This window comes from Phaethon aethereus (assembly GCF_964289735.1).
Source record: "Phaethon aethereus genome assembly, chromosome: Z".
In the NCBI taxonomy this organism is placed as follows: domain Eukaryota; kingdom Metazoa; phylum Chordata; class Aves; order Phaethontiformes; family Phaethontidae; genus Phaethon; species Phaethon aethereus.
Window position 1 is genome coordinate 22,823,320 of NC_138577.1, and position 16,705 is coordinate 22,840,024.

Below are 16,705 nucleotides of genomic sequence, written 5' to 3' on the forward strand. Positions count from 1 at the left end.
CAATATCACTATTCTATATGCGTGCTCTCACATGTTTGCTTTCTGAGTATTTCTCCGCTCTTCTTTGCCCAAGAGAAGATTATGTATTTATTGAGCATACGGGAATATGCATTGAACATAAACATGTTGTTTATTTTCTTAGGATTTGAATTTTTTGAGACAAGTGCCAAGGACAACATTAATGTCAAGCAGACATTTGAGCGACTCGTGGATATCATCTGTGACAAAATGTCGGAAAGTCTGGAGACAGATCCCACCATTGCTGCCAGCAAGCAGAACACACGGCTAAAGGATGTCCCTCCTCCACAGCAGACCAGCTGTGGCTGTTAATGCAGCTATCAGCAAAGGCAGCTCCAGTGTGTTCTGTTGCCAACAGAGTATTTATGAATGGTCTATATGCCTTTATTTATACTGTCTTATTAATTTATTGGGGAGAAAAATCTTTTATTTTACATCAGCAGCTGGTCAAGTATAAGTATGGAGATGGAGAGGTTATTAGTTTGAAAGGACGATCCATTTTTTAGCATCTAGCTTTTGCATGCAGGATGGCTATTAGTTTCTCTTTTTTTTTTTTTTTCCTGTTTTATGTTACACTTACTTCAGCTGGTGCCATGTCCTCAGACCACATTTGCCTAGAATTGACTTTTGCTTCATCAGTTTCAAATTATATACTTGAATCCTTAGGATAGTGGCCAAGACGTTTTAGAATAAGCTTCCTGATGCCACTTATATTTTTTCCTGACTGAAAATCAATTAAGAAATATTCCTCTAGCGAGCTAATCCCTCATTCCATATAGAGCATTTGTATAAGGGACATTTCCTGGAGTGTACTGTCTTGGCAAATCTATACTCATTATGTTATATATCATGGCTGATGGGAAATGGCAGAAGTTAGAAAGGAGTTAGCTCCTGTACCCAAAGCCACCGAACTTCCCTGTGAGTTTCCAGCTGGATGTGGATGTTCAGTGCAGACCCTCAGAGAGATTAGGTACTTCATCCTGTTTGGATAGCTAGTATGTTTACATTTCCATGGGAGCTGCATGTCTATCTAACACCTTCCTGAAACGGGACTTAATTTCTCGTTCCATCATCATGGAGATCCTGGTAGTACTTACCCCAGTAGTTGAGGGCTGCCTAGCTCTTTTCATTTCTACTCACATGAGATATTAAACACACAGTTTTATATTACCCCTGACAGAGCCAAATCCATTATGGGTTATTCATAGTCAAAAGCTGTCTTGTCATGTCGCTGTCAAACCTGCATACTGAAGTTTTCAAGAATTTCATCTCCCATTCAGTCACTGAGACAACCATCACCACACTGGCTACAAGCACCTGTATTTTATTCAGAACTATTGCAGACATGCTGCTGGTATCAGTGAACTGGAGTACAACCTCATTTTTACTTTGCTGAGGATATCTATTTTGACAAGACAATCAGAATTTCACAAGATTTTAAAAAACTTTAAGAGTAATAAAACATTGTCAACGTTTCTAGCGTTAGACTGAATACATTCATAAGATCAGCAAAAGGCTGTGAAGATAGCAGAATAAATTACACTGATTCTTCTTTAATATAGTGTTAAAAATAGTCATATTTCACAGTTTTTAAAAGTACTCCTCCAGTAATTTGTGGCCCTGGAGTACTTTGTACAACTGCTTTACTTGCGTCAGAGTGGCATTTTTTAACTAAATGGCATAATTGAAGAAGCATTGACTGTTTTGTTGTTCCAAGTAGACAGAATTTGGGACAAGGCTGACATTTCTTCAACTATCTGCAATGGGAAAAGTCAGAAGACAATTTAAAAAAAGGAAGTAACACAAGGTACTACAAACTGCTCACAACTGCAAAGAAATCCCTCTACACACATTACTTTTTCTGAAGCTAATTTATATAACATATAAGTTATATATAAGTTATATGAAACACTCTAAGAGAAAATGGTCATTTTTTTAACTGGTTAAATAACCTACACACACTTTGGCACAGTAAAAATTGCTTCCAAACAAGGCATATAGACACATGTAAAATGAATATGCCATCAGAGCGCTACATTGGCTGCCTAACTTAGATGAATAACTGTTCTTTCTTCAATCTGGGGTTTTAAACCATGTCTGTCCTGTTAGCTACTTTACTTAAGCACTTGTTTTCCTAGTAGACATAGAGGCTGGACTTCACTTGTTCACTTCCATGAAGAGAAAGCACTGTCCACTTTGGGGCTGATGAACAGCCTGGTGGAAGAGGCATCTGCTGTCCCAACCATAACCCTGCCTCTCTCCAGGGATGCTGCTTTTCTCTCCCCCACCTAAGGCAGCATGTTGATAAATGTGCTGAGAGACTTTTCATTAACACCTCTTTACCCACCAGGTACCAGCTGCTTTGGAAAAAGAAGTGATAAGGAGCTGAGAAAGCTTTGTGTGACATGGTAGGCAGTTTTCCATCCTTTTCTTGTTATGTGCAGTTATTCCTGCTGGAGAAAAAGGAGCAGGGAAGCCTTGAGACAGCACTCAGCTTCAGGCTTCAAGACCTTCAGAAAAAGTTTAGGTTGTATTATCAGTCTGAGCCATCTCAGGCAAGGCAAGGAGAGAGGAGGACGTAGTCACAACTGACATGAGCGTGGGCATAACGTGGATCTTGCAGCATGGCAACAAGTGCAAGTATTCTTCCAGCTTTGCTCTGGGATGCCTGCTGCAAAATGGCCATCTCCTGTGCATGTTGTAAGAAGGAAAAAAGACTGCCTTGCTACAGCCACACCTTGCTTGTACTCCATTGCAATGAATTCCAGACCCCCTCCCTGCCTCTTTATGACCACATAGACTCTAATCGGTGGTGGAAATACATTATTAGCATATACATTTTTAAACAAATTGAGCGAGAGATAAATAGTTCTTTACTTAAATAGGATTGATTAATTAATGAGTTGCTTTTCATTTTTGCATCAAGAGTGTGGGCAGAAGAGTAACAGCAAAATCAAAGAGGAAGAATCTCTCTTTTGCATTTCTGAGACAATTAACCTCCCAGTCCTCAAACATGTGTGACCTTCTGCATGGAATGGGGAGGGTGAGGGAAGGAGCTGCCAGAGTAACATTGTTCGTTAGACTGCTAGCCGTATGTTATAAGGAAAAGGCTCAACTGAAGCACAGCAGCAGAACCAGTCAGTATTTAAAAACTCCTGAGATCTTTGTATTGACACTGAGGCATTGTCATAGAGTTCAGAACTAGTCAGATTAATTTTTAAGTGTTTACGTCAAATTCTTGGAGGTTTTTAAGACATGACTGGCTAAAGCCCTGAGCAGACTGCTTGGACCTCTTAGTTTACACTGTTTTGAGCAGGAGGTTGGGATGGATGACCTGCTGATGTCCCATCAAACCCAATTTGTCCTATCATCCCTTCCTCTGAAATTGAAAATGTGTGGAAGTTCAAGCAGACCTTTTCTTAATAATCAAGGTTACCTACTGTTGGAAAAGTAGGCTTTGATTTTGCATCACAGGTTGGCTTTTGCAGCCACATGTTTCACAGTGATATTGAGTTCTCTGCTATAAAGTGTGGTCAGATTTAGACCAGGAGCATCATGATCTCAATACCTCTCTAAGCTGGAGTCTGGCTACTGTAGATTAACACAAATGACAGAAAGGCATTTGGGAATTAACTTAATACCCATTGCCCAAACATTCTAAAAATTTGGTTTGAATTCTGGGGGAACTAACAGGATTGGGATTTGTATCCTATTAAAAAATACGCCTTGGCCTGTTCTTAGGGCAGGATATCCCAAAGCAGCCTGTTTCAACCTAGTTCAGCTCCTTCAGTCCAGTTTGGCTCCTACTTATGATAGAACTGCAATTTTCTTAAATGCAAATAGAGTTAAGCTGAACACTTTTGGAAACCCCATCCCAACCTGATCAAGGGCCAAAATTTAAGTGGTGAATGGCTCATTCTTCACACATATCCAGTAGTCACTGAGTATGAGCTGTTGGAGGAGGCAAGCAGGATTTGGCTTGATCTCTGATCTATCCACTGGTGTAGCACAGTTCTGCCAAGAGAAAGTACCAGGCTAAAAAGAATTTTGTTTTAGTGAGGGAAGAGGGCTGGATCATTGAACTGAAACCTGAGATAAGAGATCCAAAACTACTTTCAGCCTCAGCACAATTCTTGGTGAAAAAGTACTCACAGACTTTGCACTAATTTATTGTCACTCTCAGGACAGAAGTAGGGCTTACTGGTCCAGCACAGATAATGCCTTCAGTTGAGGCTTAGGCCTCTTGATGAGATACAGCAATTGCCACACAAAGCACACCTTAGATTTCTGAGAGATTACATGCCTTTGAGCAGAGGGTCCTGAGCTCCATAGTGCCAGCTGAACTAATACTGCACAACACATTTTCCAAGTTATGGTCTAGACTAAAACTTTTAGCAGCAACCTAATCCTGTGCATGGGTCATGCACCAGCCTTATCATGCTCTGACAGTGTCTTGCTTGCTGTGCGATCAAACTAGTGCCCAGAAAATGCCTTGGGAGCACACAAGAGCAGGGGATGTGCCTGGTTCCTGTGGTGCCTCTTGGCACCAATCTGACGAACAGCTAGCAAGCCCTGCTGGGCTGAACCTTCAGATGCATGTTTTCGATTCTGATGAGAGTTCATGTCCACCGGCATTCCAGTCCTTATAGAGCAACTTACTTAATACTCTATCTTTTTGGTGGTGGTGGTGGTTTGTTTATTTAGACCTTGTTTATTTAGACCTGTTTGGTGTTTGAAATACATGTGAGGTAGCCTGATTTTCTGTCAAAAAATACTCTTTCTCTTTAAACAGATGTGTATGTGACTGTTACCTGGAACTGTTTGTTCCTTTGTTCTTATAATTAATGTAATGCCTAGAGAAACTACCTGAGCAACTACATCTATGTGGCCTTTCCAGAGCGCCAGTCTGAAAGATTAAGTTTTCTTCCCAGTCTGTTCAGCTCTGTATATTCAGCTGTACCACCTGCAACTTCTTTATTTTAGGAATGAAGTGCTATTTCAGGGTGCACAAAATCTGCTGGAGTTTGATCCTGCCTTTGAGAATGCTTTGAGTTTAATTGTAATTTTTAGGAAAAAAGTGGTGGTACAAATTCTACATCTGATGATGATGCCTTTATTTCTTCAATAGCAGATGAATTATGCTGCATTTGCATTCCTAAAGAAGCTCACCTCACAAATCCCCTCTCCCAACAACTACTCTTTTCTGTATTTGTTTGTGAGAGGCAAGTTTTATTACTTGCATTTTTAAGGGCACCAACTGAATTACTGTTCTGCTGACGGACAGATTCCTCCTTGGCCTGTTTCATATAGACAGACACACAGTGTATGAGCCTACTTCTTCTTTAGGATGAGAGATTTAGCGATGTGAGACCACGAGTTTGTAAATCCTCACAGACAAACCCTCAGGGGGTGTAAAGCAACATGTGTTCACTTATGTCAGCAGAGGAGTGAGTTGTGTTGATTTACACCATTTAATCCATACACATAGTCCCTTCAGTACACTCTGACTCCAGATTCTCTAAGGTTCACCATTTGTCAAGTCTCATGTAAAGCAGCAATCCATTTCAATTATTCGAATGATTTCTAACAGTTTTCTTTAAGGGGATGTAGCTTGCCTTTGCAATGTAAGCTTTTTCTTTCCTATTTTTTCTCTACTTTTTTTTTCACTTTATTTATCCGTGGATGTTCACTGAAGCAGAAATTGTAACTGCACATGTATAGTATACACAGATACACAGCAGTACGTCTTTCACGCTCTTTCAGTTCGCACTCTTACTTCTTCATGTTCAGTGCAGCCTTCCCTAAGCGCCACAGTAGAATTTATCCATGAATTCTAATGAGAATTTACCAGAAATCCGTTGGGTTACATTTGCAAACCATAGAATTATTATCAATGGTTCCAGCAGATGTCGATGTTTTGTAATTTATAGAATAAGGTATCTGATTTGGGGGGGAAGCGTAAGTCCTAATCTTCCAATAACTTCAGGATCATGCATAACATGCATAAATGAAAGCTAGATATTGCTTACCACTTCTGGCGATAAATTTCCTCGAGTAATTCTGACATGTACCTGCAACTAGTGTTAAATGAAATGTTTGTGCTGTAACTCCTGTTTAGTATTTTGTCAGTTATGTCAGGTGTGTCGTGGCTCAGTTGTACTGTCAGAATGTGTAACCTGTATACTAGTGTTTGTGGAATTCAAATGTCCTATATGTTGCATGAAAATATGTTATAAAAATAGGTATGTTTTCTATTTTTGAATACCTCAAAACTGAGGAATCATGGGCCAATAAGTGCAATATTTAATTATTTACTCAGTGTATATAAACTTGTATGAAAGGGAGAAGTGTCCTGTATGTGTGATAAGCTGTTGATGATGCCTGTGTGGCTTAAGATTTCCAGTAGATGTACGTGACTTGTAGTAAAATTTATATAGTAAACACTTTACCACTGTAGTGTAAAAATACTTTATTCTTAAGTCATTTAAACTATTTTTCATATATGAGACAACAGCAAAATATATTTGTATGTTTACTGCAAGTGCATGTCAATTTTACTTTTAGAGTTGTGAGTGTCCTTTTTGAAAATGATCATGTTATACCAACACTAGTGGGACAGCGCTTTCAGTCAGAAGATGCGTGTAACCATTTCTAAACTTACCTGCCTATATTTTTAAAGCATGTTCTCCAGAAGCATTAGAAGAACCTCCTAGAGCTCAGCAGTTATGGTGAGTTAGTTATTCTTAAAGAATCAGTTACATGCTCTGTCTGCCTGTATTGCATAATATCATGTGGGCATGTTTTCTTTAACCTAATACAGTTCACTCATAATACTTTTACCTGAAATATTAAATAGGAGTGCCCAATACTACAGCAGACAACTCAGCAGACTTCAGTTGGTGCCCTGAGTTAACATTTTTGGGAACAGCTTGAAGGTCACAGTCAAAACAGTCCAGCACAGTGGATGCTGACCTTAATTAGTCACTTCTGCCAATTAAGTTTCTTAACTTTCTAGATTCTAAAGATGGAAGATACATCCTTAAATATATTGACCCAGACTCTTCACTTAACTGTTATATGTCCCTCAATGTTTAACAACTCCACTGTTAGCAACAAAACCGAGGTATAGATGGAAACAAAATGCAGCCCAGAATCTAACCATGAAATTAAAAGGACACATCCAATCATTTCTTTTTCCTTTCGTGTTATCTTTGCATATTTCTAATAGTTCTCTAAGCACACAAGCAAGGCCATCACTATTCAGCAAAATCATTGGGTACATTTGGGACCTTAAACCCTGAATCACTGATCTGCCATGGATTCCCAGCTGTGGCCGCAAACTCTGCAGAGAAGTGCATTCTGTTAATTCTTGCTACATCTCTGGTTTCAAAGGAACATGTCATCCACATTGGGAATTTGCTAAATAGAGGTGGGCCACTGAGTCTGGGCCAAGGGCAGCAGCTGGTTTTGCTGAACAATTTTCATAACAAATTATTTTCACTAGTACTGCATTAAAAGGTACATAAGTAGATTTTTAGTTTGATCTGATGCACTTTTGTGATGATGTACAAGGTTGATTTAGGTTTGGGGTTTTTTAAAGATGAGCTTGATCAGGAAAAGAACCAAACTCCAAGGCCTACTGTAAACCAGTATCATGGGTTTCCTTTCCTCTGTCATCAAATAGTTCCTCTGAGAAAGCAAAGTAGCCAGATTGCATTAAGTAGCACAGGACAATACTTGCAATGAGCTGAGCAGCCCTTAAAATCCTCCCTGTTTTTATACCTTCTGCCATGAAAACTTCTGGAAAATTATACAGACCAGAGTGAAATGCAAATGTATTTGGAGAGAAATTTGGGATTGCTTAAAAAAAGGAAATTCTCAAATCTTTGCAGCTGAGCAGCAAAGTAACAGTCATAATATGAAGTACCACTTAATTACAGATATACAGACTGCTACAGGACTGAGGATGCTTTACCTAAACTTTTTATTGCTGAGTGACCTGACTGTTCAAGGGCTGGTAGATAATTTGTCCTAGCATTTTTATTATTCCTCATAGACATGTGATTACATACACAAAGATAAATGCTACCTTGAACATATGTAGCTGTTCTGGCTTCTTCAAGCTAACTTGCTTGCTGAATTGTTTTTAAAGAAAAGTTGAAGTACTTGCTTAGGATACATTTGTGGGGGGTGAGACTCAATCTGTCCCTCCTCCCCAAACTCTTACTGCAATATAGTTACTGTGGTTCTAAAAAATATGTTAGTTTAAAATGCTGCTGGATGACAAACTTTGTGAATCTTCTGCATACATCCACAGGAGCTCTTGTCTGAACGTGAAGTACAACTTTTATCCATGTGCAGAGTTTTTATTCTATGTGGACGTAGAGACCATGTGTATTCCATTGGATATTCTGTTTGTATGTGACTTCTGTATACCAAGTGGATTTTCTTTCTTTTATTTTGTCTTGAAAGTTTTTTTTTTTTCCTTTTGCAATTACAATAAATATTCAAGAGACTATATTCATGAATATCTCTGTTGTAGTGACATGGTCTTACCTTCTTCCTCCTCCTTTTTTTTTTTTTCCTTTCACTTACTGAAACTGGGAGAGAATTACTTCAGTTTTGATAAAATAATGGACAATGATACCACATTTACAATAATTCATTTCATGAAGATCCACTCAGTAGTACTGGTGAGTCGTAGTTCTGTCTGAATCCCACAGAATTCACTCACAACTTTGCCCTAGGAGTCTGCAGGAGAAAGATTAGACATTTCCCTACCAAAAGCACACTGTTGTCTCAGCCTGTACTCTGACCCTTTAACATGAGGCAAAGTTTTGTCATTTGACTTTTCACTGTATAAACTGTTAAACTGTGTCTGTGCCTTTTGGATGCTGTTATTTGTTGGTCAGGTAGTCTTAGCCCAAATGAGCCATCTCTGTTGTGGAGGGTGGTATTTCACACAAATTGTGACATATCAGTGCCCAGGTATTGCTTTTTTCTAGACACACACACCCTCTTGTGCTAGTTTGAACCCTACTATGACTCTTGAACTCATCTTCTCTCCACATAAATCCTAATCTCCAACCAATCTGTTGAACAGGTTGCAGTGTCTCCTGTGACCCCCCTCCAGCTCCTGCTCTTGGGAGTCTGCCTGCAAACTCCTTTAGCACATGTTCCCTCTCATTGTTCTACTGTGTTTCAATCAAGTCCGCCTCCCCCCCCTCCCCGGCTATTCTAGTATATTTGCACCTTATCTGCAGAGTAATCATTGCCTGATTAATGCCTAGTTCTTCCTCAACACCAAGTGCTTCCTAGCTTATTGCTTGGAGTCCCGTATATCTAAGCAGGTTTCTGCTGAGGGATCTACCTGCGCAGCTCACTGCCCTATTCATAAAGCTTCTCTTTCTGGAACCGGATCATCATTGGATCTTAGAATGAAACTCCCTCATTCCTCCTGGCTACCAGCAAATGTAGTGTTGTCTCCATCCACCCTCCTTATGCCATTGCTCCGTTAGATTGCTCCTAATGTACTTGCTCTGCCTACTAGGGGGAGTGGAAGGGAAGAAAATGAGGGGTAAGAGAGGAAGGATAACAGGGAATAAACAAAAAAACTTCTGACAGATACCTTGGAAAGAGGATATTTTTTAATTGCTGTTATTTTAAATATGTTGGGACCTCTAACATATAGAACTAGACTAGATAAAATCACAGATGGGTAGATGAGAACGGTGATCTACTAGGATAAAAACTGTCTCAACAACATGTTTCTTGGTCAGAAAAACCCATTTTAATCTTACTTCCAGTCAGAAGGCTGGAGACAGAGACAGAAAGGTCCTAACCACCAAAGAAAAAGACGTCAGAAAGCATGCTGTAAAGGGGAGACAGAAAAGATTCCCAACTTTGTGTAAACGCAAAGAGGAAGAATGTACCAGTGAACTGAGGGTAGATGACTTAGCAATGTGACCCACCAAAATCAAGAAAGACAAACTGAAGAGACTCTGCAAGTTAATGAGAAAACTGAGGCAGTGAAGTGCAAGGAGGGTTAGCTGGTTTTTGTACACAACTACGTCTACACAACTGTTGAGCTGTGAAGTGGAAAAAAAAAAGTGCCTTCAAAAATCTTATGAAGTGCCTGCTATATCTGTGTGTCTGTTTGCACCCAAGCAAGGTCCTGAAGAATTAAACTGCAAGCTAGAAGATTTACAGCGTAATTGGTTGACAACAGGAAAAGATGTGCTTTAAGCCATGGTGAACTCAGGTCGTCAGTGGCAGGCACAGGCAATGGGACACCTGTGTGAGGTCCTATCCTCTGTGATGTCCTAGACAGAAGATCTGCCTAGGGTCTGGTCCCAGTGCACCACCAGGGCTTGAGAAGTTGGAGGTCCTGGAGGAGTGGCAGGATGAGGAGACACCGCAACCCAACGAGTGACCAAGCCCAAGAGTGAGCTCAGGCAGCTCTACAACCCACCACAGTGGGATGGAAAATGAGACCAGAGACCATTCCAACCATAGAAAAAAGGTGTGGAAGGGCCAAAGCTCACCCAAACTCCCTGTTGTTAGGAAGATAAAAACCATCTTCTTGGAGAGTTAGCAACTCTAGTATTACACTCTTCACTTCCTAACAGCTGCCCCAGGGGAGGGTATCTGGCACGTCCCCTAAGCAGTAACATGCTCTCCTGCGGAGATACTGCCTGTTCCTCAGGTCCAAGCGCACGCGGAAGAGTGACCTTGGGCAGGCACATTATCACCCCGAATGACGCACTGCGGCCAGCCTGATGGAGCTCGGCCAGGCGCAGACGTAAGCGTGCTCATAGCACAGCAACCTCGCTCTGCGGCCCGCGCTGGGGTTTCTGAGGCCCCAGGAAGTGCGTACGCACTTGTTTCGAACCAATGCCTGTGGTTAGAAAGTATGTCTATGAATAGCTGTAGAACATCTGGGGATGCCACACAGGATGTCTGCCTCTCACCAGCCTCTTGAAGTTTTAAAGCTTAAATAAGGTTTTAGGAATATAACAACGGGCAGCCATTTTTTAAAACCCTGACCTGCTTTTCTTTCAAGACGTACCCTAAGAGCAAAGCCGACCACAGCATGTATTCACTCCTTCTGTTATCTTTAACACTTAACAAAGCAGGAAAAAAGCTTATCCCCGACCCCGATACTAGCAGATCCTTCGCAGGTCAGCAACACAACGCGCGCAGCTTGCGCCGCTCCACGTGCCGCCCAGCCAGCCTTGCCCTGCAGCAGCGAGGCAGCCATCAGCTCGGGCAACAGCTGGTGGGTGTCTCAGGTGGAACTTGCCTTTGGGCCATCTCCGTTATTTCTGTTGGGGAACAACAAAAGAAATGTGTAGAAGATAAAGCCCATTTTGAACGGCAGTTTCTCTCTCCAGTAATTAACAATGCGAAGACAAGTTTTCTGACGTCTTCCCTGCATGAGGGCTCATAGCTGCCCACATGCCACCTGGCAAAGTGGAAAAACACCAAGGTTTTACTGTATAACTGAAGTCAACATGCAACAAAGGTTACTCTGTGTCTTATGCAGGTTAAAAACATCTGGACTAGTATTCCTGGCGAGCTGGTTAAACAGTCTCCTTTCACCTCGCAGGCAATGGGGACCATCTACCGGGACAGAGGTACCTGGTGGCCATTTCAAGCCTACAGGAGGTCACTTAACCCAGGGCACACAGAGGATTTCAGACACAGCCTGTCATTTCTTGGTTCCTACGCTTTTGGTCAATAGAGTGGATGCTATCTGCTGATAAAAGCTTTCCATACCATGGTATTAGGGGACATGAGCACCTGTCCCTGGGATGAGAATTTCAGTCTGGAAATTGCCTGATTCCGCTTCTGCATGTGACTTCCAGTTTTCTTTCACTAATTACTTTCCTGAAATATAATAACAGAGACTCCTGAAATATAAGAGTAGGGATTTTTCCTATTGCATTAGCAAGATAATGACTTTGCTATTACATTTCAAAGGGAGCCAGAAAGACAACTTATTAACCTGCTAAGCCTTCTCCATTGCACTACCAATCTTAGCTAAATGTAATCCACGCCTGCACAGGCCCATAATGCATAAATCACTAACTCAGCGAGGCAGGTGCCTGGCAACTGCTACCAAAGAGAAACAGAGGAATCACAAAATTATTGGAGATGTGCTGGCAACAGACTTTCTCCCTGCACTGAGCTCATTGGTGGGCTAACCTCATGAGCTTGGGTCAGTGGCCTTGGCATCTCAGCGCTAAGCGAACAGATGCTTTCTCCTCCACCACTTATACTCCAAAGAGAAACTGTGACCTTTTAGTGCTGGGATTCTGGGAAGTGAGTCCTGTTTTTTGAAAATGAGGTCACATAACCAGAAGAACCATTCACTGCACTAGGAAAGGTGCGGAAAAATGCTGCACTGAAACAAGCCATGGCATATGTGCATGACGACGATGAGAGACAAACCACAGCAGGAAAAGGCAGATGGGCCTGGATGATTTTGACAACCACAGATACCGTGCAAAGACACTTCCAAGTATGAGCAACAGAAACCATGATCTTGTAGGCAGCCTCTTTCCTCGTTGTCTGTGTGCCTTCAGCCACTCATCATGATCCAGCCACGAGGTTTCTGAGCACTGCATTTTCTTGGAAGGTGCTGCTCCAGCCCAACAAGTGGGCAGTCACACAGCTCAGCTAATGGCTCCATCCCATAGTGCTAAAAGAAGGTGTGGGGAACGAGGAGGGTTTACGAGAGCTACACAAAATCTTGGTGTAAAAGCAATATTCTTCAGGAATACGAGTAAGGTTAGTAAATCAGGAATGACCTAGTCCCTTTGTCCATTTTAGAGGTCACAGGGCTTCTAGCAAGTCAGAGCCCTGATGTGTGCGGCTGGTAAAGCTTGCCATTGGTCTTACACCCTGAGCTGCGCATGCCTGGGTACAGAGATCACATGGAGTGGTCACTAGGGCTTGCTGCTGCAGCCCCATGCTGCTGTGGTCAGCACGGCCAGTCTTCAAATCAGTTGGGTTATTTCAGCAGGAAGTGAAGTGCCCTGCACTGATGTGCTTTCTCCCTCCTGACTCTGTACTTTTCTTTGCACTGAAATGAAAATCAAATGCCAGAAATGTCTTTAAACTGATTTTCACTTCTGGTCTCAGAGCAAGAATCAGCACTTGCGTTACCCAACACCCCGTACAGGTGCTACCTGCTCAGATCTCTCCCAGCTTCCTCCCAGTCCCTTTTTTCCCCAGGCCCCTGGGGAAGGAGTGGCGGGTGCCTTTCTGCTGTGCGGTGTATAATTGCGTTAGATAGCCCTCTAACGTGTGTGTGCCGCACACGCACCTCGCTGCACATCACAGCGGCTCGAGCTGCCTGGCAGGGCCCTGTCCTTCTCCCTGTCACCTGCCAGGCAGCAAGGGGAGACACAGGCACACAAGAGGGGAAAACTAACCTTTTCGTATTAAATTGCCCGAAAGAAAGCAGTTGAGAGGAATCTGGATCAGAAGTGGCTTTCCTGACTGTCCCTGCAGGCTGAGGGGTTGCTGTGGGTTTTTTCCTTCACACTTGGGAGATTCGCTTGTCAAAGGGGTGGTTGTTATTTATTTTGTATTTGTTATGGGTATTACTGTGATCACCAGAGCATCCACCCACCTCCCCAGATTACTTGTTCCCTACTTACTGCCATGGGTCCCAGAGCTGACCCTGGGCACCACCAAGAGTCAGGATGAAAAGAGGCAGCTTTGGGGCATGCAGCTGGCAATGGGCAGCAGCAGGGGAGGTGGCAGTGGCATGCAGAGCTGTGGGGAGAGCTGGTAAACACCAGGACCAGAGAACATGGACCTCAGGGAATACATGATAAAGGAGGGAAGTTAAGCAATCGGGAATACGAAGAGGAGGAACGATGGAAGAGCTGGCAGAGCATCCTGCAAGGGTCGGGTCTCACCGCAGAAATGCTGAGGACACCTGTGCAGCCGCAACACACCCTGCTGCACCGGTCACCATGCACAGTCGCTTTGACCACCTTCCTCCGCCTTGCCCCGCAGCGGCGTGCCAAGGCGGGACCGCAGGAGAGCAGGCCGAGCGGAGGAGCAGTACCGCACGGCAGCAGCAGCCCACCTCCGACCCAGGAGGGCTGTATTATCGGACGAGGGCGCATTCTGACCTGAGCCTTCCCCCGTGCTTTCTGTTCCGAGCGCAGCAGCGCGGGGGCGGAACTCGCTCGCTCCCAGACTGCTCGGGGCTGCGCGGGGAGCAGGGCCGGGGGCGGGCACCAGGGGGAGCGCCCGGGCCGCAGCGCAGGGCAGCGCAGCGCAGGGCAGGGCAGGGCAGGGCAAGGCAGCGCAGCGCAGCGCAGGGCAGGGCAAGGCAGCGCAGCGCAGCGCAGCGCAGGGCAGCGCAGCGCAGCGCAGCGCAGGGCAGGGCAGCGCAGGGCAGTACAAGACAGCGCAGCGCAGCGCAAGACACACCCGCCCCGCAGCCTCTCGCTCCTCTCGGTACGCAGGCGGGGTTTCTGTGCCCCTTTTACACTTTGCAGATGTTTTCATATATAATTCCCTGCAGTTTGCCTTTACGTCTGCGTACAGCTCTTCCTCTTTTTTCTTTGCAGAAGAATGGGGAGAAGGGCTGTTTTCTCCGGCCATAAATGAGTGGCCTGTCTTGGCCACGATGTGGCGACAAGGCTTGGTTTTTTAGCTCGGTGCCGTCTGCTGAACGCCTGGCAGGTATCCATATTGCTACCTTTTATCTGTCCCAATCCAAGCGTGGGAAAGATTTCTGCTCCACTCCGGCCCTTTCCCCTTTTCCCACGCGGACCCCATCCTGCTTCGCCCGCAGCACACATTTTGACGGCAGCTGCTGACGCCTTTCAACTCTGTCTTTAATTATAGATTTCAATATTGTCATTCTTCTAATTTCCCAAACCATGAGTCTGACTCAGGAAAGCTGTGAGATGGGCGCCTAAAAGCTATATAATATATTGGCTTCATCCCTTCTATTGTCTGGTGTGTAGAGGTTTTTGTCCGTACTCCAAGTGCGTCTGAGATGTGTGTTTGGTGTGTTAAGAGTTGCTGCTTAGGTGAAGGGAAAAAGAGCAAGCAGGAGAAATACTTCATGCTGTCAGCTCTCCTGTATACATCAAAAAAGTGATCAAAGATGCTCTCCCACCACCCCTCATGGGCACGCCGGCCTCTGCCTCCCCATTCAAGCTCAGCCCCGCAGTGCTTCATCTGCCCCTGACACCTCCCATGCTGTCAGCCTTGCTCCAAGCACCAAGGGCTAGAAAATCCCTGGAGAATTAGTGCCAAGAGACTTTTTAATCATTTCCTACCAGCTTTAAGACAAGACATTATGTTTCCGCTGCTAGAAACACCTCAGCATTGACAAGGTTGGAGGCTTACCCAAGCTTCTGCATTTTTTCAGAGAGCAAGGTCAGTTGTGCATTTGCCAGCAATTCCAGCTGGGCTCGCAGGGCCACCCAAAAGCAGGCTTTTCTGTTCAAGTCCTGCAACACAGCCCGAAGCAGGAGGTGCTGCTGCACAGGACCCACAGCCTGCGCTGGCCTGGGCAAGGGGGTGGCAGGCAGAGAGATTCCTACCTGCAGCAGCTGCGGAAAGGGGAAAACACACAGCTTTAAAGTGGGCACATGATGCAGGGTGTGCTGTTTGTGTGAGCAGAGGTTTCATATCTGTTTCCTGCCATTTCTTGTCCCCCCTGTGACCCCAGGGATAGGAATGGGGCAGAGCTGTTTCCAGTGGGGAGATAGGAAACACCTTTCTGCTCCTTCCCTGTAGCCTAATGCATCCCACTCTCCAGTGGACAAAGTATCCTGACATGCCATGGGAAGGGGTGTTCCCAAGATAGCAAAGAAAGGAAACTTTACACAGTGTATAGGAAAAGCCCTTTAGCATGCTGCAAACGATCCCTTGCCACCTTTGCTTTGCCACATGGCAGGCACGTCATGTATGAGGCTGTAGTCTGCAAAAATGGTGTATCCCACTGCTAATTCACATGACATTATTGCAGTTCATACACTTTCTAGGGTTCCTCTTAAAACACTAGTGCTAAGACTGACTCATCAGAACGCTCAAAAAATGTTTACATTTTCCAAGACATTTATTACAGAGGTAAGCTTGCAAACCTGAATTTTAAGGGCTGCCAGACCCACTAGTGAAATAGCAGAAACACTGAGTACATTTCTTACTACCCCACCACACAGGAGAAGCAGTCCCACTCCTGAGCTGTGGTCCTCTGCATGGGCAGTACAGTGCATGGAGGTGTGGAGTGGTCAGGGACAGACCGGCCCCACTCCACACCCAGAAGAGGCTGTGGATATCTCAGTCCTCCCCACCCTTCCATCCACCCCAAATATAGGGGCCACCAGGTTTGGAGGCTTTGGGCTAGCATTTACATTAACTAGAGGTTTAAACCTTTGTGAGAGAGTGAGCAGAGCTGGCTGCAAATGCACAGCTGACCTCCTCCTAAAATATCCGAGGAGGCTGCCCAATTCCTGTATGTGTTCCGTCTCTCCTCGCACCCCACACATCTAAAATATCGCAACCTACTGACCCTCCCCTGTCTGTTGTAGAAGGCAGGGTGAGAAGATGCTCAGCTCAGACAGACGATGCTTGATGCTCCCACCCTCACCTGGGAGCCACAGGGGTTCCCCGGCCCTGGTCTTGTGGTGTTGGCGGGGCTGGTGGC

General features: G+C 44.3%; 1 protein-coding gene across 1 annotated transcript in view; it reads left to right on the forward strand.

The window, feature by feature from the left end:
- Positions 1-990, forward strand: part of RAB3C (RAB3C, member RAS oncogene family) — a gene marked incomplete at its 5' end in the record, with an annotated part of 132,139 nt that extends 131,149 nt beyond the window's left edge. Inside the window, one exon of the mRNA XM_082013533.1 lies at positions 143-990. Within this exon, the coding sequence (XP_081869659.1) occupies positions 143-330 (188 nt within the window). The 3' untranslated portion in view covers positions 331-990. The remainder of the gene's footprint in view (positions 1-142) is intronic.
- Between the last annotated feature and the right edge of the window lie 15,715 nt (positions 991-16,705).